Below are 23,288 nucleotides of genomic sequence, written 5' to 3' on the forward strand. Positions count from 1 at the left end.
CACATGTTAAGACAGAGGCAGCGATTGGAGTGATGCATCGGCAAGCTAAGGAGCACCACGGGTTACCGGCTGTCACCAGAACCGAAGAGGGTGGCCTGGAATGGATTCCTCAGAGTCTTTAGGAGGAATCAACCCTGCCGACACTTGGATATTTTTACTTCCAGCCTTCAGAGCTGGGGGAGAGCACATTGCTGTTGGGTTAAGCCACCCAGTTAGTGGTACCTTTTCCAGCAACCCTAGAAAACTAATACAGGCGGCTAATCAGCTGGCCTTAAAATAGAGAGATTCTCCTGGATTATCTGAATGGGTCCGGTGTAATCACAATGGTCCTTAGAAGTGGAAGACGGAGGCAGAAGAGGTCAGAAGGACATGAGACGGACTCAACCTGACATTGCTGGCCTTGAAGACGGAGGAAGGAGCCACGAGCCGAGGGATTGGGGCAGCGTCCAGACGCTGAAGCAGGTGTGCCCACCGCCTTCCCCGAGTCGCAGAGGAACCAGCCCTACCAGCACCTTTTAGCCCGGTGAGACCGACGTCCAATTTCCCACCTCCAGGAAGGTACGGTAATAAATCTGCATTGTCTGGAGCAACTACATTTATGGTCGTTTGCTACAGCAGCAATAAAAAGTGGATACAGGGTCTCGGGTAGTCACTGAGCTGCCTGAAGTACTGATTGGAATGACTGACGGTAAAATACGTGTCGGGGAGCTGAGCCTGCCGCACAGGAAAGGAACCGAGTCCGTCCTGACCCCAGAGGCCAGAGTCAGGGAAATGCTAATGGTGGCTTCCTCCAAAATTACAGTTTTATTGCTTTTAAGAAGAGCTGCTGACTCCAACTTGGCTGACGTCACTCTTAAGGATCTTAGGGGACACAAATGAAAAAAGATCAGACATAAGCTGGAATTATAATACACATTGTTTTATGGAACTGTCATTCGTTTCCCAAATTACTGGACTTGGGATTAATGGGGTTTTACTCAAACGTTCGATTGCACGATGCTCCACTCCAATGTCCGATTGCCATTGATGGGCCTCCTGCAGCCGCAGTCATTCAGGTGGAAATGCTTTCTTTCAGCCACCAAAAAACAAAGTTTCAAGAAAGTCGTTTTTTGTCCCCAAATCTCACTGAGACATTTGTCAAAATCAGGAGCAAAAAGTCAAGCTGAAAAAGAGCTACAATAAACTGCAGCTGTGTGTGCACGTGGTAGAGCCCCTCCCCGCTAGTGGCTCATCCCTCATTTTAGGCAGGGGTGCTGTGCTCTCCGCGGGATGCCGTGCACCTCCCGGGGGTCTGCGCAGAGCTGGGGACCTCTTCTCCTGGCTCTCCTCTGGCTCCTGGAGGCCTGGGAGACACTTCCCTTCCTTGCCCTTCTTTCCCCTATTTACTACCTGTTTCTAACTACCCAGTGCCATCACTTCTTTCAGAATTAAATTGTGGTAAAATGCACATAAAATTCACCACCCTAACCACTTTTACACAGCTTAGTGGCCTTAAGTACATTCACCTTCTTGTGTCTTCAGAGCCTTATTTTTATCTTGCTCAAATGAACCACTGCACCCATTAAATACTAGCTCCCCTGGCAACCACCATCCTACTTTCTGCCTCTATGAATCTGACTACTCCAGGGACCTCAGATAAGTGGCATCAGACAGTACTTTACCTGTGTGACTGCCTTATTTCACCTGGCATAATAACCCCATGGTTCATCCACATTACGGCAAGTGTCAGAATTTTCTTCCTTTTCAAGGCTGAATAATAGTCCATTGTATGTGTGGATGACATTTTGTCTATGGACACTTGGGTTGCTTTCACCTTTTGGCTATTGTGATTAATTCTGGGTGTCCAAGTATCCTCACATCACCATTTTTACATCTGGCAATATTAGAATGATGAATAGCCCTTGAGTAAAATAATATACACAACAGCCAAGTTTACTCCCAGCTAACCATGCTTGTGCTTTGGGATTCAGCTCAGAAATCACCTGCAAACTCACTAACTCTGAGATGGAGTGTGACGCCTCCCTAGGCCCCCACAGCCCTGTGCTCAGCTCTGCCTGGTCAGTGAGCCTCATACGCCGATTGTCGGCTGGTTGTCTGTCTCCCACTGTGCTACGCCATATTTGCGTCTATGTGTACTGGACGGTGTGCATGCTGGGAAGTAACAGCTGGGGACAGAGGAGGGCTGTGGAGCTGGGATGTGCCACCAGCTGCGCCCATGTGAGTTGCAGTTGAGGAGTGTGTCCATGCTCCCTTCTCTCCCCCATCACATCATCCGTGAAAGCCAAGTCCCACATGGTGGGGGGGGGACTCATTTGACCTCAGATGGAACCTGTTTTGAATCCTAGCAGGTCCCAGGAACTGGGAGTTTATAGGTACATGCAACAGTAAGTAGTACTCTGAGGAGGGGAGCAGGGGCAGCACCTTCACACTGCTGCAAGAGACAGAGTCCTCCCCGCAAGGAGCAGGCAGACCAAGCATAGATTTCCTGCACGTCTACATGTGCTCAGGGCTGTGTCACCCGTTCCTCTGCCAGACTCTGGTATATGGTGTAACGGGTCAAAGGATTCTTCTGGAAAAGGGAGGAGGGATGCATGGGCTGTTTTCCGTTCTGTCATACTTTTGCAAAGCATCTAAAAGGGTGCAAGAGAAACATCAAAGGCAAAGGAAAAAAACCTGGGGAGCTGGCAGTCCCTCACAGCCCGATGGGAGACTGATCCCCACAGAGCTGATGTTCCAATCAGTGACGGGGCAACAGGCAGGCAAGACGTCTGCGTCAGGGCTGCCAAACCTCTCCCAGCAACTCCCCTCACTGTCCCCCCAGGAGCCCAGATAAAGGTCCCACTTCTCAGGCTCAATCCCAGGAAGCACAGTAAATACAGAAGATAGGAGTGGGATTCAAGGCTATTTTCACAGCTGGGATCGGGACAATAGCTGACCAGGTCTCAACCTAGGTCTCCAAAGCCTGACGTTTGTATTCACTAAGTCTGTTGCAAAAGGTCAGTACAGAGGAGAGAGTCAGTTCAGGAGAGAAAAAAAAAAAAAGTAAAAGAAACTGAAAGAGGTGCAATCTGGTTGCTTAAAAAACTAGAAATGGTGTGGAGTTGGACAGCATGAATGAATATGCAGTCTCTGTTTAAAGAGGGAGAAAAATCCCATGTTCTGCTGCTCTCAGACCATATGTGGCCATTCCCTCCATGGCCAAGAATCCCTTTTCAGAACAGCAGAGACTGATTAGAAAATAGGAATGGGAAGGACTGAGAATCTGCCACATGCAAATTATTTTGCTCAAGATAAGAGAATACTTAAAAAGGGAACAGAATAGCTATCTTCAAATATCCAAGAAGGCAGTTGTGTTACACGAAAGACCAGAATGAGGAGAAATAGGTAGAATTTGGTTCAGTTCTTTTAGTGTTGTTTAAGCAGTTGCCAGGTGCTGAAATGGAAGCACGCCCCACTGGCTGCCCTCTGGGAGCCTTACCTTCTCCTACCAAGGAGACAGTAGGTGTAAGTTACACAGGCTTCTGTGCCAGGCCCTGCTGTGAGCGGTTTATGGGTAATATGTCACTTGTCCTCACCCCCCGTGGCAGACACTGCCTTTTCCCTCCCGCAGCATAAGCCAGCAGTCCTACAGGGGGAGCTTCACTAGAAGCCGTCCCTGGAGGTGTGGGGGCCAGAGTGGGGAGCTGAGCCACGGGACTGCAAACGGGTTCCAGACAGGGAGGCCGGAGCTTGCCCTAGGGGCCGAGAACAAGGTGGGGTCGAGGGAGAAGTGTGGGGAGCTGACTACCTCCACTACCCCAGCTGGTTCAAGCCACCCCCGTCTCCTGCCTGGACCAGTGCAGGAGCCTCATCCGTATCTCCTTACCACTGCCCCTACCCACTGGGGCCTGGTATCTGCACAGAGCCCGAGCAGAGGGGCACGTCGCTCCTCTCAGCAAACCCACCAGGACTGCGGCCTGTTCCAGCAAGAGCTGCAGCAGCCCACCAGGCCCGGTGCAGTCTCGCCCTGCTACCTCTGTGTCTGCCCTCTCTCCCCCACTCTCCTGCTCACCCCCCAGCCATCCTGGACTCCCTGCCACTGACAGCAGCGCTCTCCGCCAGGGCCTTTGCCCCTCCTATGCCCTCTGCCTGGAAGACTTCCCGGGCAGCCACAAGGCTCCCACCCCTCACTTCCTTCCAGGCGCTGCTCAAACATCAGCTCACCACTCAGGCAGTCCCTGCGACTTCATGTAAAACAGCGCTCACCCCTCACCTCCTCCATGGCCTGCCCAACGCTGCTGCTTTACTTTTCTCGAAAGCACTTTATTACTGTGTGGCATCTTCTCTCTTTGTAAATAATACATAATATGTTATATAGACCATATTATGTTGTATTCCATTGCATATTGTTCATTGGTTTACTGTTTTCCCCCACTGGAATGGTGAGATTCATGGGACAAGGCTTTGTTTTGCTCACTGCCTCCTCATCAGAACCTAGACCAGTGCCTGGCACTGAGAGCCCACAGGGAATATGCCATGGAGGGATGGATGAATGAGCAGGCAAGCTGGAGGCGAGGAGGTTGGCACCATGCAGGGCCCCCTCAAAGGACCCTGCCAGCAGGAAGACATTGCCAGGGTTTCTCAGCAGTGGGAGGGCATGCTCCTATTAGGGTTCAGGCTGAACTTGAGACTGTTCTGACTAATGAGGAAGAACGGAATGGTTCCCAGAGCTGGCCAGCACAGACTGAGCCACTTTGCTGAGCAGTGAGCCCCTGGAGCCAGGAGTATTTAAGGCTTGTGCAGGAACCCAAGTAGGAGAGAGTCCTTTAGGGTCCCCAAAAGGGCATTCAGAGCCCCATTTGTGTCCTGACTCCCAAACTGCTCAGCTTCTTTCCAACACCCTGAGGCCAGAGACCCTGACAGCATTGGAAACATTGAAATATTAGTTAAGGAGGCAAAGTTTTAGTTGAGTACTTTCAAACCGACAGCCTCAACAGCTGGGTCTTCCCACAGCCCACTCGGGGGGAAGGCAGGGGGTACCTGGTCCCGGTGTGTTCAAGCCGTCACTGGGGCATCCTTTGTCAAACGCTATCCCAGCCAGCTTTTGCTGCAATGACAAATGACCCCAGTATCTCAGTGGCATCCAGCAGGGTCATGCTGTTAGAGGGCTCAGCTGTTGGAGCCCCGTATTGGGACCTGTTCTCATGGCAAGGGACAGGAAACGGGAGGAATGAGAGCCAAACCACACGATCACACTCCGGGCTTCTGCTGGCAGTCGGCCAGCTTCATGTCCACTCGCTCCACTGAACAAAGCGTGTGGTGAGACCACGGGTGGGATAAGTAATCCACCACCAGGAGAGTGACCAGTTGGGAACAATGGCTCATCTGCCAGAGGGGCGTTTGATACAGAAAAGTTCTGTATCAAGTAGGCCACTGAACTCGGATTGCTCCCTCAGCTCCCATACTCTGGAACCATTTCCAAAGCCGATTGCAAAGCTCTCCTCAGAAGCTGACCTCTCCTCCCCATCATTCTCTCACTGTCTCTCGTCCCTCTGGGCAGGTGGGTGGCTGGCCCCTGGAGCCCCTGCTCAGCCACCTGTGAGAAAGGCTTCCAGCATCGGGAGGTGACCTGCATGTTCCAGCTGCAGAATGGCACACACATCGCCACCCGGCCCCTCTACTGCCCGGGCCCCCGGCCAGCGCCCATCCAGAGCTGTGAAGGCCAGGACTGCCTGTCCATCTGGGAGGCCTCTGAGTGGTCACAGGTGGGTGCCTGGGCTGCCACTGGGGCCTGTGGGCCATGTCCACAGGGACCTCAAAATGATACCTTTCCCTCTATGGTGTTTGTGACACATCCCCACATATCACAGTCCTCGCCAGCCCCCAGATCGACTCAAAGCAGTATCCTAGTTCCTATATTCTTAAATTCCATTTGAGATAACAACAAGGCTAAAAAGACCTGGATAATGTATTTTGATAATGTATATGTTTTTGATAATATACACCGCAATAATGTTTGAACCCATTTCCTAGGAAAATTCTAAGATGAATATAGATAGATGGATGGGTAGGTAGGTATGTAGATCAAAAGATCTGATAAAACAGGTAGATCAGTAGGCACATAGATTAACAAACCTTTTCGTTTCCTTTGGACATACTTGTAGTGTTGTCAGATTGGGAAGGGGGTTCCAAAGGCTTTCCTTTAACTCTGGGGCAGTCTGTGTAGATTGCAAAAGACAGGCAGATGCTGGGAGGGACAGTTTTTAGTGTATAAGTCAGTTAAAAATCTCCTTCCATAAAACAATTTGGAAAGAGGTCAATTAAGCCTTAAGTTTTAACTTTGAAGACTGATCCTGGAATTTCATTTTATCTTTGGTAATATCATCCTTTAAGGCTTTGCATTGACTTTGCATTAATAATTGTGATTGTTGGGCTATAAAACAAAAAAAATAGCTGAATAAAGGGCAAGCTTCCCTCCGGTCCTCCATCAGATGTGTTCTAAGAAAGGCTAAATCCAAGACACTGTTCAGTGTGGAAAATATTTTTAAAGTTCCTTTTTATTGCCAAACAGTCGGAATTATTTTGGATAAGAAAGAATTCAGCCCGTTCTTAATCAACAAAAAGTCTGCCCTCGGCTACTCTAAAACTGAATTTACTTTTCAGACAGATCTTGACATGTACATGTACCCATTTAAAGACCAAGTCTTTAACCTACCTTTATGATATTTTCAGAGAAGGAAAAAGCTTAAAACTGGGATGTTTTTTCTTTATGTGTATTTGGGTTTGTGAGTGTAACGTTCAGTGGACCTTCTTGGGGAGAGGGGGATACTTGCTGGAGGTGTAGGGGTAAGTATGCAGTCTCCCACCCCTCCACCCTCAAGCCTTAGGGCCTCGATCACCTGGCTCTTAATCCAAGCAGGATTTATGCTTTAATCAGATCAAAACCATAAATTTTCCATTCAGATGCTTTCTTATGGGAAAAAAAAAAATGCCCCTCCTTACCAAAATAACCGAGCCTGACATTATCAGCTATCATCATCGCATTAAAGAACACCATATTGGAAAAATGTGAGATAATTGGAGCAAGATTTAAAGAAGTATCTCTAACTCTGTGTCTGTATCTATGTGCAGGCCTGATGCTAATCCTGAAATAGTATCCACACCAGTCAGTCTCATTCTGGCCCAATTCAGGCTCCAGAAAAATTCTTCTTTTTAAACATGTTACTTGGAATCAAATCTACCCCCAGGAGATGTTCACAAAACTGGTATTTCTACTGCTTCACCACAGGCTGAAGGCCCGACAACATTTCTTCTTCCAGAAACAAATGGGTTTATATCTCTCATGGGAGAGTTTTATTGACAGGGCTGCCTTTATGCAGCCAGCGATGTTGATCACACTCACCGTCTATGCCCCTGCATCTTCCCAACTTCATCAGAATGAGGAACAAATACCAAGAAGGAAGCAAAGGGTAGGCCCTTAGAGGGAGGCTTGCCGTGGACCGGCCCCTTGCATGCCAGGTCTCCTTCAACTAGCCCGTCTCTCCTGTCTTCAGCTTCCAGTCCCCATTCCTGGATCAGAAGCCAAGAGAGAAACTGAACTTGCCCTCTTAGGTCCCTTCCAAGACAGCACCCCAGGCTACATTGAATTTGTAGGAAAAATAAAGTTAGATAACATTTTGGGATGAGTGTTGATAATAACAGAAATACAAAGACTAACACTTTTCCTTGATGTGCATTTTTTCAGAGGACACAGTGGAACTTTTTACAAGTCAAGTTTTAGCTCAAGAAAGTCACTGCTGTAGCCTCTCATTTTGGAAAATGAAGCAAGTGTGAAAACAGAAATTAGAGTCGGGGCTCCCCTCTGTGCACCCTCACAGTAGCTGTGGGACCCAGCTGTGGGTCTGTACAGCCTGGCAGGGTGCAGCCATCAGCCCACCATCTCTGTGAGTGACGTGTTTGCTTCTGCAGCGGGAGGGCTGCAGAGCGAGGGTCCCTGGTTCACAGGCCATATCACGTCTGCCTGCTGGCCATACCGTGCACGCTGGTCATGTCCTCCTGAGGTCATGGGTCTGTTCTGCCTGGGCTTCCTCCTGCCTTGTGCTATGAGATGGATAAGCACTCTTGGCAGCCTGGGCATGTTACCCCCTGGTCCCAGGGGAGCACGCCCAGAGCAGGTTCCAGACGCACCCTGTAGGTTCCCTGTGTTTATACCCTATCGCCCCTCCATCTCTCTTCCCTCCTTCTGTGGATCTTGCTGCCTGAGGGCACGGGGCTCTTGAACTGTCAGGGTTTGCAATGATCTATCAGCCCTCAGACCCTGCTCATGTTCCTGTCTCCCACTGTCTCTTGCCGGGTCTCCCAGGAAGTAATACACCGCAGGGAACACTGCCCTGTTACCTCTCCTAGTGTCCAGGTTGAAACAGTCGAGGGCTTGCTGACTGCCTTCCATTCCGTCACCTGTGGCTTTCCTTGCCATCTCCTGTCCAGTCTGATTCCATCTCCAATGCCCCAGGCTGGCCCAGGCAGAGCACATGGACCTGGAGGCCAGCTGGGAGGAGCTTGGGGCTCAGTTTCTCACCCGGCTCCACCTGGCCCCTGTTTCCTGCTCCACTCAAGGGTCCACAGTATTTGCCTTTTGAACTCACCCACTGCATTGGCCTTTGGGACCTGACAGTGAGTCACTGAATCCCATTACCCTATTTTGACCTTCTGGGTACCCCAAGTTCTCCCCACTCATGACTCCTGTGACTCTTCCCCAGTCACTGGCCACTTGGCTGTAGTTCCAGCTGGGACTGTGTGCATAAGACTCTAGAAGACCAGGAGCTTGGAGACCAAAAACGGCATCCTTATCCTTGCATCCCCAACACTGGGTCTGGCACATAGGAGGGACTTAACAGGTGGCAATGGACTTGAACTGAATTGGACTGGATTAAATATCTGAATGGTGTCTTGCAGTGTTCTGCCAACTGTGGTCAAGGGACACAGAAACGGACGGTGACGTGCACTAACTCACAAGGAAAATGCGATGCGTCCACCAGGCCGAAAGCCGAGGAGGCTTGTGAGGACTACTCGGGCTGCTACGAGTGGAAAACGGGGGACTGGTCCAAGGTGAGTCCAGGGCACTGCATTTCCATCAGGCCCCAGCAGTGCAGGGGCCTCGAGGCCAGAAATCAGCTCTCAGCACGGGCGGCCCCAGGCTAACCAGGCAAATCCACACTCTCTCCAAACTCTGTGCCTGCTGGTGACCGGACACAGTGTGCGTCAGAAGGAAACTGATGCCAGCCTGCTGTCCTGTGCCACGTGCTGCCTATGCCCCGCACATCCTGACAGGGCTTGGCCACCAGCCATCACAAAAGCCTCGTAAACATGTGGGAGCCTTGGTTGAGGCAGATGGGGGGCGGGGGGAGCTTGTGGACAAACAACATTTTCACTCATTTGCAAGACCCTTGGGCGAGGGTCTGGAGGAGGCAGGGGCAGACAGGACAGGGGAGAGACAGAAGAAAGGACCAGCCACCTTCCAGAGCCCAGGTCGGTGCCCCAGCGGCCAGGAGGGTTAAATAACACTCGAAATGTACACAGTTCTTGGCTGTTTAACCCTTCTTGTATCATTCACTCGATGCCTTTGAACCTGACATCTTCGATGCCTGTTTGCCGGGGACTGAGGTGAGTGCCGTGCCGCCTGTGAGCACCACCCAGTCAGTCTTAGAGCCTTTTCCCAAAACCTGTAAAATTTTTAATGAGAGTCCAGAGTGTGGTGCTATTTCCTTTTCATGTCATCAACTGAAAGCTCCCCATTTGCATCTCTTGATGCCTCTTCCCTCAAAGGTGGCAACCTGGTGGCCCAAGAGCCACTGGTATTTGTGTGGCCTGCTTAGTGTCTTAAACATTATGGAATTAGTCACTAACATTTAGAGCTGAGTTCCGGCCTCGAGGCCCCTGCACTGCCGCTGAAAATCTGGATTTGGGCCTCTGTATGGAAATCTGACCACGTGACTATGTGGCCCGCTGTCATCTGTGGCTGCTGGGGCCTGGCTGGGCCTGGGGCCTTTTCCCAAGCCATGGTTCCCCTGCTCACCAGGTTCCTCCAGCCACTTTGCATTTTGATTTACCCACCTGGCCATGGCAGTAATTTAGTTGTGCCTCTGCCTTATAAAAGGAGGGATGGCTTGCCCATTGGAAAGCAAAACTTAACTGAATCCAAGCCCTGCAGAAATGCCACCAGAATGCATGTGAGGATACAAACTGCTCCAAACCCTTGGAGGGCACCAAAGCCAAATTCCTCAGGTTCCAGGTTGCAGGCTGCGCTACGGTGCAGCCTGTGGATATGAGTGAATTTGGAGGAAACCAACAGTACCGCCTTCCTATTTACTTCCTGATCAGAAAGTCTGACCAAAGCAATGGAACTGAGGCCAACAATCCAGTTTCTCCAAACAAACCAAACACATGAATGTAATAAAGCATTGCTATGGAGCTGCAAGGATGAATCTTACACTAGGGAGAAACTTTACTTGAAGGTTCTTGCAAAAGAAATATGCCATTGAAACCTGGATTCCTGTAAGAGAGACATTAAGGTGCTGAGTCACAGCTCTGACTCACGGTTCATTGTGTGGGAACCTCTCTGGCCCTCGGTCTCTTTATCTCTGACATGGGAATCATTAACACTGGCCTCACCTGTTTCTCAAAGAGGCTCAGAGCTTTCAAGGTGCTGCTCTGTGTGACTAAGCACTGACTACCAGCCCATTTCCTGCCCCAAATCTATCACCCAAAGTTCACATGTTGTGAGGCACAGTCCCCAGAACTACTCTGTTCTGATCTAAGTTCACTTTGCCTTATCGGTGGGGCTGCCCAGCCTTTTATAGAACCAGGCCAAGAAACATTGCCTCATTTTCAAGCATGGCAGACCCAGTTTGAGAAAGGTCCCCATGTGCCCCAGAGGCCCAGGGAAATGTAAGTGAGCTGTCAACAGTTTAGGTTCTAATCTACGAGAAAACATGTGTGAATGTTGTATGTCAGAATTGTCTAAAGGATTGATGGTTCTGTTGTGCCTGACACGTCACAGGGTCCAGAGGACCTGGATGGGGGAAACTACCCAACGCAATAACAGGCAGAATTAACATTGTCTGGACTCTCAGTGTCCAGGTGTGGAGTGGAGTAAAGCTGCCATACTCAGGGAGTGAGAGCCCTAGTAGTCGCATCTTAAATGCAGCCTGTGCTATTGAAGGGTGACTCCCGGGGTCACAGGTGTCCCTGAGCAGGGAGCAGAGACAAGTGTCCAGTTCAGGCCTGTGCTGTGTATACCCACCAGGGCTTGGCGGTGCCTGGCATGGAGGTGCACCCCTGTGCCTCTGGCCAGGGTCACTAATTAGCCCTGTTTTACAGAAAGGGTATAGAGGCTCACAGAGGCCAGGTGACTTGCTCACACCCTTCTGGCAGAGTCTAAGCTCCTGAACCCCAATTCAGAGCTTAGTCCCTATGGGGGACACAGAATGAGAAGGGCCCTGGTTCCCCATGTAGGTGCTGGGCACCCTGCAGGTGGCTGTTGGCCAGCCAGGGCTTGGTGGGGGGTTCTCCAGCCTAACCCTTCTGGTTTTGAGGGCCAGGTGGAGACTTCCGTGTTCATAAGTACTGTAGACGTCCTGGTACTGGATGCCACAGAACACCAAAAGGTGCCCATGATGGGTACCCGAGAAGCCCAGCCCAGGCTGCCCGTGCCATCTGCTCTCTCTCCCCCACTGTCTCTGCCCCTCCTCAGCTGAGGATGCTGGCGCATGGTCCAGCAGTCTCCCACACTCACAGCTCACCAGGCATGCCTTCCCAGTGAGACAGAGCCTAGCTGGCCTGTGTCTTTTTCCTAGCCAAGCCTTTCCTGGCTTTCAGGGCAGTAAGGTATTAGGGGGCATTAGAAAACCACAGTGCCCATGTTTTGCCACAGCCAGGTTGGTCAGTCATCCCTACCAGGAAGCACAGGCGAGATCGATGGGATGGATGATCTCGGCCTCTGTCCGGGCTGCCATCCTATGGCACCTGATAGGTGTGCATGGAGCCTTCAGGGTGAGTACTCAGCATGGGCAGATGCCTGCTGGTCCCGACAGAGCCAGGGCCCAGGGCAGGCTCATTCTACCAAGCCAAGCACTGCAGTGGCCCGGAACTGGAGTCTGTATGCGTGCGTGCGTGCGTGGGGAGCAGGGGTTGGTGGGGGCCAACTGTTCCCATCACCACCACCCCCTCCCACCACTGCCATCACTGGCTGGGCTGGCGCACACCCCTTCATTTCGGTTACAGGAATCTGTCCGTTGCTTTTCCTGTGCCTCCTCTAGAGAAGTGGGAAGGGTGCAGTACCCCATGGGGCCCTTGTCCTTGCTCCCCGGGTGACCAGGCCCGTGTAAGTGGATTCCGTGGTCTGGATCTTACCCTGACATACGCTTATTCAGACTGGATTTCTTTTCCAGTTTACATGTCGTCTTTGCTGTCCAGCTTGTGGGTATTGCCCTGGTCCCACCCATGGGGTTGGTACACCTTTCAACCAGTAACTGTGGGTGACCGGCCTCCACCCCTCCAAACCTGCCAGGCTGTGACGGCAGCAAACAAGCTGCCCGAAAGGAAAGGAGAAAGAAGTCTGAGCACTGTCAGGCTGTCAGTGTGTCTGGAAGCTTTGATATCTTCCACCCAAGCCATCTCCCATCACTTGGCCCCAAGGTCCTGTTCAGAAAGGTAAGCCTCCCCCAGGGAGGTGATGGATGGACGAGTCCACGCACATGCCACAGGTGCTGTTCTGCGCTCCCTGAAGCAAGAAGGAGCTGGTGCCCCTCCCTGCCCATAGCTGAGTGAGGGTACCTTGGAACAGTGCCCAGAACTTGGAAAGGCAGGGAGGGCTTGGAGGGCGTTTGGAGTCCCCTCCCTCTCCTCCTATCCAGAGTCCCATCAGAGGGACAGACTTCACATGCCCATCCCTGCCAAGGGCATTATTACTGCTCTGCCATGTTTGAAAAATGACCTGCGCTCCTGGGATATTAGCTGTTTCCGAATCTGTACAAATTGTTGTTTTTACCCACTAAATTCTGGGTCCATGTATTCAATGTAGGGGGAGAGAGATGTCACTTAAAATCAGAGAAAAGCAAACCACATTTCTTTCTAGAATAGCATGACTTTTGATCAAACCTTGAGATGTTCAGTCTCAAAACCAGAGAGGCATTAGTCACCACTGAAATGATGCAATGTTTCTAATTAGAAACAAATTATTATGGAGGGATTATAATAGATGGTGCTTTTTTAAAGAAAACCATTGGCTCTCTGTGTTGAGTATGGCTTTCCCTTCTGGTGAAAAGACCAAAGTGGCTATTGACTTCCTCGTGCCATGGGAGGTTCCATGGAAGAGAACCAGTCTGAGTTGCAAGGCCTCATTCAAGCCCCCGGTGTGCCAATCAAGCTCCAGTCTGTAATGTGGAAATGCCAGCACCTCCCAGAGGCCTTAGAGCCAATGAAGCAGTAAGCATGCAAGTTTCTGAGCTGCAGAGGCAGGAAGAAGTCAGGGAGAGCCTCTCGCTTGGACAGTGCTGTGCGTGCATTCCCCAGACAGCTGCCAGAGGCCTTTCTGGGCCACAAGATGGGGCCTGAGCTCCATAGCCTTAGAATCAGAACAGGCCTTGTGTCCCAGGGTCCCAGAAGGGACTGGTTACAGAAAGCATTCCATCCCCAACACTAGCTTTGGTGGGGCCTGACCCCCACTCCTCTCTGTGAGGCTGGCCTGCCTGCCCAGCTGGGGCCCCCACTTGCTGGGTATCTGCAGCCAGGCCACTGTGATCCATCCAGCATTCCCTGAGCTCCTGTTCTTGGCCATACCTGTGCTGGGCGCTGGGGGGACCAGAGTGGACAGGGAGCCAGCCTAGATACAGACAAATAGCGAGCCACCTACAGCAGGTGCCACCAGGCAGCTGTGAACCCAATGCTTTGGGACCCAGGAAGCCGTTGCTGGGGAAGCCATGGGTGCGGGTGCTGGTAGAGGGTGGTGCTACTTTTATTGGGATCAGTGACAGAGGCCTCTGACAGCCACCAATGCTTTAGAACTTACAAAGCATTTTCACGCATATTATTTGACCCTCTCCCCATTTTACAGATAAGAAAACAGGCTCAGAGTGAGTAATATGGCTTTTACCCCAAGGTCACATACCTAGAAAATGGCAGGGCTAGGCGTCTGGTCCCTGCTTTCTGGCTCTTAGTCCACCTTTCTGTCAGGTGCACGGTAAAGTCAGAGGCTTAGATTCCTAACTGAAACAGGAAGGAGCTGAACTGGAAGATGCTGTCAGCTCCAGCCGTCACAGGCACATGCTTATTATAAAACCAAGTAGCTACCTGCTCTTTCTCCAGCACTCCCCATCAAAAGCTGCTCCCCCAAGGGCTTTGTATCAGTCATTTACACTTTAGTGTAAATCTGTTGTCTCTATAAGAGATCCTACATGTTGTCTCCCTCTTTTTATGAAAGAAAAAGCTTAATCTGTGTTCAAAATAACCTGGACATTAAAGAGCAAGCATGAGAGGCAGTGGGGACACCAGGGCCCTTTTCTAGGATATGTGAAACCAACCCGTGCAAGCAGCCAGCACTCAGCATGAAAACAGGGATGAATAAGATGCAGCTATCAAATCCTCCATTTATGATACTACTCTCAGGAACGTGAGCAACCAGTAAAAGGAGGGTCGTCAATCTTCAGTGCTTTTCTGGGAGGGGACAGGAGGGAGGGAGGGCAGCTACTCACGGGTGTGTGGTACTCTGTGTGGGTGAACTGGGTTACAGAGTGACAGAGAAAAGTCCAGGGCCCATGCCTGTTCAGTTAAGAGGAATGAGCTTCTATACAGCAGTGGGGGCCCCAGAAATTGCCAGGAGAGGCGCCTGCATGGAAGTGAGATCGATAGTCTGTAGACCAAGGCCTGTGCCCTCTCTGGTCCCCTGATGCCCTCCCTTCGCCCAGAGTCCTTCGTCAGACCAGCTGCCTGTTTAGGGAGTGAGAACTCCGAGTGGGGATGCCTCCGGGGGCTCTGGTCTAGGTTTTAACCACTGCCTGGACCCGGCCATTGAATCAGGGTGAGGAGCCATCAGCCCTGAGGGACACTTGTGTCCATGCATGCCATGTCAGTGACCTTGCAGCAGGGCATGTGGTCAGGACAACAGAGGCCCGTGTCCCCACATTGCTTGGCCTCATCAGGCCTTGAGCCAACAGCATCCTCTCTCAGGTGGGCCTCGGGCACCCACCTCATAGGGCATCCATAGAAAGCACTTAGCCCAATACGAGGCACGCGGAATGCCCACAATGGGCTCATTGTTATCATCATTATCTTCATCATCATTTTTACCGTCACCCTCTGCTGTAGCCAAGGGGGTCTTGTCTCTTATCAGAATCCCATTTCTTCTACAGGACTGAAAAATATTTCTGTCTTAGAAGGACAGTTCTTTGAATGTGGCTGGGGTCCCATGAAATAGCGCGTGCCCTGCCCTGGTGCCCCAACGTGGTGACATACAGCTCGCGGCAGGAGATGGGTTTTGGAGCATCTGCTGGGCCCATGGCCCATCGTTCTCCAGGAGGGATGGAGGGCTTTCAAACCAGTGCCAAGAAGCTGGGAAAGCTAAGTTACCAAACTGGTAACTGAGGAGAGACAGAGAGAGCCACCCCTGCAGGCTCGCCAAGCAGCATGGAGAGCCCTTGCAGCCCCTTGGAGGCCTCCTGGTTCCCTGGCTGTGGCTTCCTGACCAGAATCTGTAGGTTAGCAGGCTGCAATCTCAGAAACATGGGGGGGAACTTGAAGGCAAGGGTAAGAACAGGAGAAGACAGTTTGAGAGAGGATATGAGGGAAGGGGGAGGGTGTGTATGTGTATGGGTGGGTGCCTAAGTCTAAGGAGGTATTTCCAGTTTCAAGGCTGGAGCAAAGAGGGGGGAGATTTTCATTATGTTTCAAACCTGCTATTTCAGGTTTCAACACCTTCCGAGGTTTGCATTGCTCATACCAAGTCTGAGGGGAAATCTGTCAAAATGCTTTTGAAGAGCTCTTAACTTTTCACCAGCCAAGTGCCTTGCAGACAGACAGAGGTGCACTCCTGTAAGGGCATCCCCCTTCCCACCCTCTCTGTTTCTCATTCTTTGCTATCCAAACCTGCACAAGGCAGGCTGGCCCCACAGACGGGGGCTCAGATCGTGGGGCAGTTACGCTGTGTGGTGAGAGGTGGTCCTGGCATAATTTCATGACCGATCTGACCTCCCCAGAGCCCGTGGGGGAGCTCCTGCGTCCTGCAGTCTTGCAACTAGTGTGCATGCATGTACTTCAACGTTCCTGTAGCATATTCCTCTTTCTGGGATTTTTACGACCTCCTTCAGCTAATTCTCATCATGTCCCTTTGGGACCTGGTGTTATTTATAGAGGCAATTTTACAAGCAGGAGAAGAGATGAGAAGGGAGCCTCGCTGTGGCGGAGTGTGTCATCTGGGGCGATCGGCCTCCGCGGGGTCACGGGGTGACAGGCCTGGATCCTCCCTGCTGGGGAGCCCCATGGCCTCCAGTGGACAGGCCAGAGGGGGACGCCCAGGGCTGTCACTTGGGAAAAGCCACGTGAAGGTTCTCAGCCTCCCTGCACATGCCATCCATGCATCCGGTGTCTACTTATGTGTTCCGACTGCTGCCCTGGCCCCCACGGCTGCTAGCATGAGGATTAAAGAGGACCAACAGGAATGGGTATGAGCCCAGTGCCCAGTATGCGGTAGGCCTGCAAAAGGTGGGCCCTGCTGCTACGACCACTTCCATCCTCCTCGTCCCCCCAGCCAAGCCAAGCCAGTAATGCTCGCTGTCGCCAAGGTCTTTCCCTCTCTGTGCAGGAAGCTACAAGGAAATCTCTTAAGTCACTTCACTTCATGTCACAAAGTTATAAGTAAATTCAAATTCAAGATTTCTCTTTGTTGCTGTGAACCTTTTGCTTTCTGTGCACCAAAATGTTTTATTTTATTGTTATTTTTCCAGAGAAATGTCAACCCCCTGTGTCTTTGAGCCCCCCTCCCAGCAGGGGAAGGCCCCTGGGGTGGATGGCGGGTCCCCAGCCCTGTTGGTGATGCACAGCAGCAGGCCCTGCCAGGGAGGGGGCGTGAGGGGCTGCGCTGCAGGCCGTAGGGTGAGGAGCTCTCCTGGAGCATTTCGCTGCTGCCCATCTTTGTGTCTGTTCCCTGAGTCTCAAAGAGCCACATTAAGTGTTAATGCGCAGCCTGAAAGAAATGCCCAACAGTGAGAGTGCTTCAAACAAGACCTGGTAAGTTATTTGTAAATCTGTTTGCTTAGATTTTAAAAGCCTGAAAAATGGCTTCACAGCAATGCTTGGGGCTAATTCGATGCTATCAGGAGACACTGCAGTCTCTTCATGGTTTAATTAAAGCTCAGGCTGAGGGGAGGCCACAGAGATGGAATTCGGTGTCTGCACCTGTGTCACCCTTAAGGCGGCAGGCTCAGGTTACAGGAGGGCGCCTTCAAAGCAGCCTGTAGACCGGTCTGCAATCACACCTGTCTTCAGGGCCCAGCCAGCCTCTAATAATGCCTCCAGAGGTCATCTGGCGGAGCCCTCAGGTCAATGCCAGGAGCCAGACAGAGGTGGATGTCCACACCTGCCTGTGGAGGCCTGGTGACAGGCACACTGCCTGGGGACAGCTAAACAAGTAGGCCAGGTGACTCTTTATTCTTTCCTGGGCCCTGGAGACTCCCCAGCCATCTCTCTCTGCTCTTGGTCAAGAACTTGCTGTGAATAATAATAGCAGGGCCTTGTGAGGACCCACTCTATCCCAGACTACCCGGCACCTCTTCCAAGCTGTCTCCAGTCGTGGAAATGATTGTGCAAGGAAGACTTTATTATCCTCAAGCCACAAATAAAGAAACTGAGGTTCAGACAGGTCAAATAACTTGCCTGAGGTCACACAGCTAAGTGGGGGTGCTGCATCCCAACAGGCTCGTCCTGCTCCCACTGCTCCATCCCTACAAAACTCCAGCCAGGGAGCATGTGGTTCTATGCAGATGTTAGGCCAAGGGCAAGCTTGACATCACCTCGACTCAAACGAAATGCAGCCAGTGTGGGAAGTGGCAGCTACACCCGAGGGTCAGTGATGGAATTCTCCACTTTTGTTTCAATTATGTTTAATTCTGTGTTGCTATAAAAGACACAAAAAGAGAAAAAGTAGTCCCACAAACCAGATAATAACATGGTAACATTTTTTAATGATTCCAAACTTCTATATAGGTACACACATACAGGCATTGAACAAAAATGGGATGATTTCTGTATATGCCGCTTTGTAACCCGTATGTCTTCTCACCTGCACATTTAAGTGGCCTCTGTGAGGCCAGATCTGACATAGTTCCCACGTAGGTAAGCAAATACCCCGAGATTCTCAGAAGTTCTTGCAAGGGAGCACAAGCCATCTGCAACCCATAGCTGTGTGTGAAGAGCAGACCACCTAGGACTCCAGCTAAAATTTAGCAAAGCCTAATCCAAGAGTCAAATCCCTACAGAGTCTGAGGGTCAGCCCCTAGCCTTGTGCCTGGCCCCTGGCCCGGCCCTGCCTCCCCAAGGAGCTGGCAATCTGTGACGACAGACACATGAGTCTCCATGGGAGAATTCTGAAGACACCTTCCGTGACTTCAGGGAGCAGTTCTTTTTCTAGGCTGGAAAATTAAAAAGCCAGTGACCCTTGCTAGGAAGGATAATGAGTAAATGGTGGAGTTGGACAGTGACCTGGTGTTTCAATTTCTGGACTCCCTTAGAAGCTCCATCCAGGACAACCTCTAATTCCTATCGGAAGATGGTATTTGACCCGTGGGATGGGGCAGCTGGGGTCCTGTCCTTCCTCTGCCGCTCACTAATTCTGGACCTTGGGTGAGACACTGACCCCTGCCCAGCTCGGTGGCCAATGGCAGCCTCAGGATGGTGACGGAGTGTCCCCCACCACTGCAGACCTTATGAGTGAGCCTGCCGGGTGGGGTGAGCAAACTGCCTGCCCGTGCTGGGGGCGTCATGAATGCTATCCCTTTCCCCCTAGCCCCAGAGCATGTCAAACAAATCTAAGAAGTTTCAGAGGGGAAATGACTCTTCAAGGTCACCCCCAAATGCCTGAGTTTTACAATAGTCATTGATTATTTCCAGGCAAAGGCCTCGTCAGTTTTGCTAGGTTTTAATAGACCCACACGATCAAGTCCTTGCCCTGATGTTCACGTACATAATAATGCCTCCTGCAAGAGATACTGAAACCGGTCCTGGTAATCCTGACCAGTAAGTGACTCAGCCAGGCCTAATGCCCATCTGGGAGGGCCTGGGTACCTCATGGCCAGGGTGTGCCATGGAAGTGAGATATGCAGGTTTGCAGATATCTCCTATAATCTGTGCCATTTCCTGGGGGCCCAGAAACCCAACAACTGCCTGCTCCACCCTGCATGCTCCCTGTCTGCCAGAAGGAATGTGAGGATACCTAGCTCACCTTCAGGGCATGACTCCTGCAGCAAGGGATGCCAGGGCCAATGGCCCAAGTCAAGATCTGACTAGAAAAAGAATGTCGGTGTTGCCTATACATCAGCTAGGCCTCATGAACACCAAATAGTCACAGATGTAAGGCCCCGAGTACATAGGACTTCCATTTCCTCAGGGAGCAGGGGGATTTTGTTTTTAATTTTACAACCAATTCAGATGTCAAAGTCTTTAATGGTAAAGGTGGACTAGTCAAATACCTACTTAGAACATGTACCTTATTCCCATAGTTACTCAAATTTAAAGTTATGTATTTTAATTTAGAAATACTGCTTTTCCTTTTCTAGCCTATTATTAAGTTGAACCTGACACAACTGCTGCTTTTTATGGGATCTAAAATGGCTGAATATAAGCAATTCTGCAGGTGCACCCTAAAGTCTGAGGGGTCTGTCTTTACTGTCTTGTGCTTCACTTTCTGAGCCACTGTTCCATTTGCCAGAGGATATCTGGTCCCCACCATCAGAGCACATTGGAATGCTGTCTTCTTTTGAGTATTTCTGTGTTGCTCATTGGATGTCCCCTCGCAAGCTGCGGCCGAACATGGACACTGTTGGCGCGACTGCGCTCTGGGTTGGCGTGACTGTGCGTTGGATTGCTTTGCATCTCAGGATTTTGTCCTGCATCAGGACCCTTGACCATTTTCCTTCTTCCACCCTATTGACGTGGACTCCTTGTCTCTTGAGTATAACCACTTACCAAATTGCTTTTTAAGTGATCTTTAATCATTTCTTGTGCCATTCTCCTTCATTTGTAATTAAGAAGTCCTGCCTTCAGGAGAAGACAGTTAAATTCCATTGTCTCCTTTTTATTACCCCCTCCTGGGGTAATCTTGCTACAGATAATGGAGGGCACTCCCAAACTGTGCGAGGTTTTATTCTCTTTAAATATTAGGCAGATTACTCTTTCTAGTCTTTTCCAGGAATAATCTTGAGTGAAAGCTTCATTCCCTTCGATTCAAGCATGCCTGCCACCTGTATGTCAACTTAGGCTGCCGCTAGAGATACCCACTCTCGCGGATGTCACGTAGTTGTACGTGAATGCTCAACTACTTCTTTGCAAGCAAAGAGAGCTCATTACACAGGACACGGGGAAGAAGTTCGGGGTTAAGTCACAGGTTCTCAGCTCTGGCTGCCTGTTGCAGTCACCTGGAGGGCTCTGAGAACACTGATGCCCCCTCCGAGATACTGATTTACTGCCCTGGGACATCAAGATTTTTAAAACCTCATGCAGCAGACCCCAGCCTGCAGCCGCTTCCTTCCTTCCGAGTTGCCCCCAAGCAGAAGTCATGTGCCCGCCTCACGCCTCCCATGTTCAAGGTCTCCTGTTGGTGGGAACCTCCTGTGATGTCATCCCTCCACCTTAGCACCCCTCAAACTTCCGTGTGCTCCAGCGCTGATTCCCCAGGTCTGGGGTGGAGCTCAGAAATCTGCATGTGTGATGTCTGATGGATTCTCAAGGCTGCCCTCAGCCTTCAGCGAGTTTATCCGGAAGATGGGGTGTGAAGCATGGCCCAAAGCTGGGGCCCAGGTAGCCTTCTTGTCATTGGAGGGCCAGTTCTGGTCTGAGCATCAGGGCCCATAGGGGGCTGCTCGTGGTTTTCCCATGTCTTTTGTGATTTGAGAAGACTAGGGCTCCCTTACACCATTCCCTCGGAGATCCTTTCTTCTTCTCAAGTGGGCATGATCCTGCTTGTCAGACTAGAAAACAGAAATTCACCCAGTGCACAAAGCCCTCTTGGGAGCAAATGGTGCCTACATGGGCTCCCATGGGAACAGCATGGTGTCCCACTTAGCCTGTGCCCAGCGACTCCTCACAGACCCCCAGGAAGGCCCAGAGGGGAGGAGACAGGGGGCACGTGATCCTGGCATCCTCACCACGTATGGCATTCAGAGGACAAGTCCCACTGCCCTCTCTCCATCTCGAGGTGCCAGTGTTAACTCCAGCTGGGCTGCTGCACCGAAGGCCTTTGCTTTATTAAAGTTTTGCAGAGCCCCATAGAGCACCGTTGGGTGGGCTCTGGGGGACCCGAGATGGAGAACGTGCACGTAAGGATGAGGCTCTCTAGCTTGGAGGAGACCAACATAGTACAGACAGTTCCAAGGGCTCCCAGGACAGTAGGGTCAGGGTAGAGGAGCTGGATAGCTGGCAGGCTCCCGTGAATCACTTGTAAAAAGATTATGACGAGGAGGCGGAGAAGAACAGAGCCGTGTGGGGAAGTCTTACCAGGCTCACTCCTTGGGAACGCGGAGGGTCTGCTGAGCCACCTGGGCTGGTTTTAGCAAACCCAGGTCTGCAAGTGCTGGAGTTGCTGCAACAACTAGGGACTTGGTGTCTAAATTAAGACTGTGAGCTGCAGGTAACAGTCCATAACTCCATTATGTAAGAAAAATTGTGCTTCTTCATTTTCTCTAATTGTACTTAATCCTGGGGCCCCAACCCCCTAGGCACGTGGGATATTTGAGCCATCGTTACTGCACACACAGGCTGGGCAGAGACCCCAGAGGCTCACACAGCATGAATCACTGGGGGCACCCCCATGGTCCTCAGGCCCAGTCCTTCCTGGGTGCCAGCCCATACTCTGTCTAGAGAATTTCAAAGCCCAGCTCTCTGCCTGGGACAGAGGTGAGAGGATGGAAAGCGAACTGCAACCAGCGTACATTAATATTTCAGCGTTTGTCATGTGTCTTAGCTTGGGCTGCAGTAACGAAATACCATAGACTAGGAGGCTTAAACAATAGGAACTTCTCACAGTTCTGCAGGCTGGAAGTCCAAGATCAGGGTGCCGGCCACTTTGATTCTGGGTGAGGGCTTGCTTCCCATCTTGCAGAAGCTGCCTTCTGGCTGTGTCCTCACATGGTGGCGAGAAAGAGATCAGGCCTCTCTTCCTCTTCCTAAGAGGACACTAATCTTGTCATGGAGGCCCCACCCTCATGACCTCATCTAAACTTAATCACCTTCTAAAGGCCCCAAATACCATCTCACTGGGAATCGGGACCTGAACATGTGATTTGGGGGAGACACAAACATTCAGTCCAGAAAATCTTGCAACAGTCTCATCTCAGGTGGTGGGTGTGCAGCCAAACCCTCACATCCTGCAACTATTTTAAGCCCCTGGGAACAACATGCAGGGGCCAGGGCCAGAGCAGCTGTGTTATGGAGCCATCGCTGTGTCCCCAGCTCGGGTGAGACCCCCAGCTCAGATTGTCCCTGTCTCCGGCAGTGCTCCTCGACCTGCGGGAAGGGCCTGCAGTCCCGAGTGGTACAGTGCATGCACAAGGTCACGGGGCGCCATGGCAGCGAGTGTCCCGCCCTCTTGAAGCCAGTGGCATACAGACAGTGCCACCAGGAGGTCTGCAACGACAAGATCAATGTGAACACCATCACCTCCCCTCGTCTCGGTGAGTGGCCCCCAGCTTCTGTGAGTCCCCACTGGCGGTGGGAGTTAAGCCAGAAAGCCCCATCCTTGGGCCTTTGAGCGCCAGGGAGGCCAGCATTTGTCAGTTTTATAGAAGATAAAGGTTTCAGAGATGGAATTTTATTCTTGCCATGAAAAAAGGTGTCTGTTAACTGCAATCTCAAACACAACACCTTGAACCCTCTGCCAACAGGTGGGAGCTCAGGAGAATGTTCCTCATCTAACTGTTGGAGGATACTTGTGCATGAGCAGGGGAAAGGCAGGCGCTTTCTTCTGGAAAGGAAGGATTTGGTGATGTCACCTGAGACCATGGTCAGGTGCACAAAGGAGGGTCCTTAGCCAAAGCTTGAGCAGAAGA

At 51.2% G+C, this 23,288-nt stretch overlaps 1 protein-coding gene across 5 annotated transcripts in view; it reads left to right on the plus strand.

Annotated features, from left to right (window-relative positions):
- Positions 1-23,288, plus strand: part of ADAMTS17 (ADAM metallopeptidase with thrombospondin type 1 motif 17) — a 317,548-nt gene that overhangs the window by 290,593 nt on the left and 3,667 nt on the right. For 4 of the 5 annotated variants that reach the window (XM_036878662.2, XM_036878663.2, XM_036878664.2 and 1 more), the window contains 3 exons: positions 5,540-5,744; positions 8,935-9,087; positions 22,736-22,913. In XM_036878662.2, coding sequence (XP_036734557.2) covers positions 5,540-5,744; positions 8,935-9,087; positions 22,736-22,913 — 536 coding nt within the window. Of the gene's footprint in view, positions 1-5,539; positions 5,745-8,934; positions 9,088-15,938; positions 16,185-22,735; positions 22,914-23,288 lie in introns of those variants that run through there. The other variant, XM_057494727.1, reaches the window with a different exon arrangement.

Source organism: Manis pentadactyla, chromosome 18 (genome assembly GCF_030020395.1).
Source record: "Manis pentadactyla isolate mManPen7 chromosome 18, mManPen7.hap1, whole genome shotgun sequence".
Taxonomy (NCBI): domain Eukaryota; kingdom Metazoa; phylum Chordata; class Mammalia; order Pholidota; family Manidae; genus Manis; species Manis pentadactyla.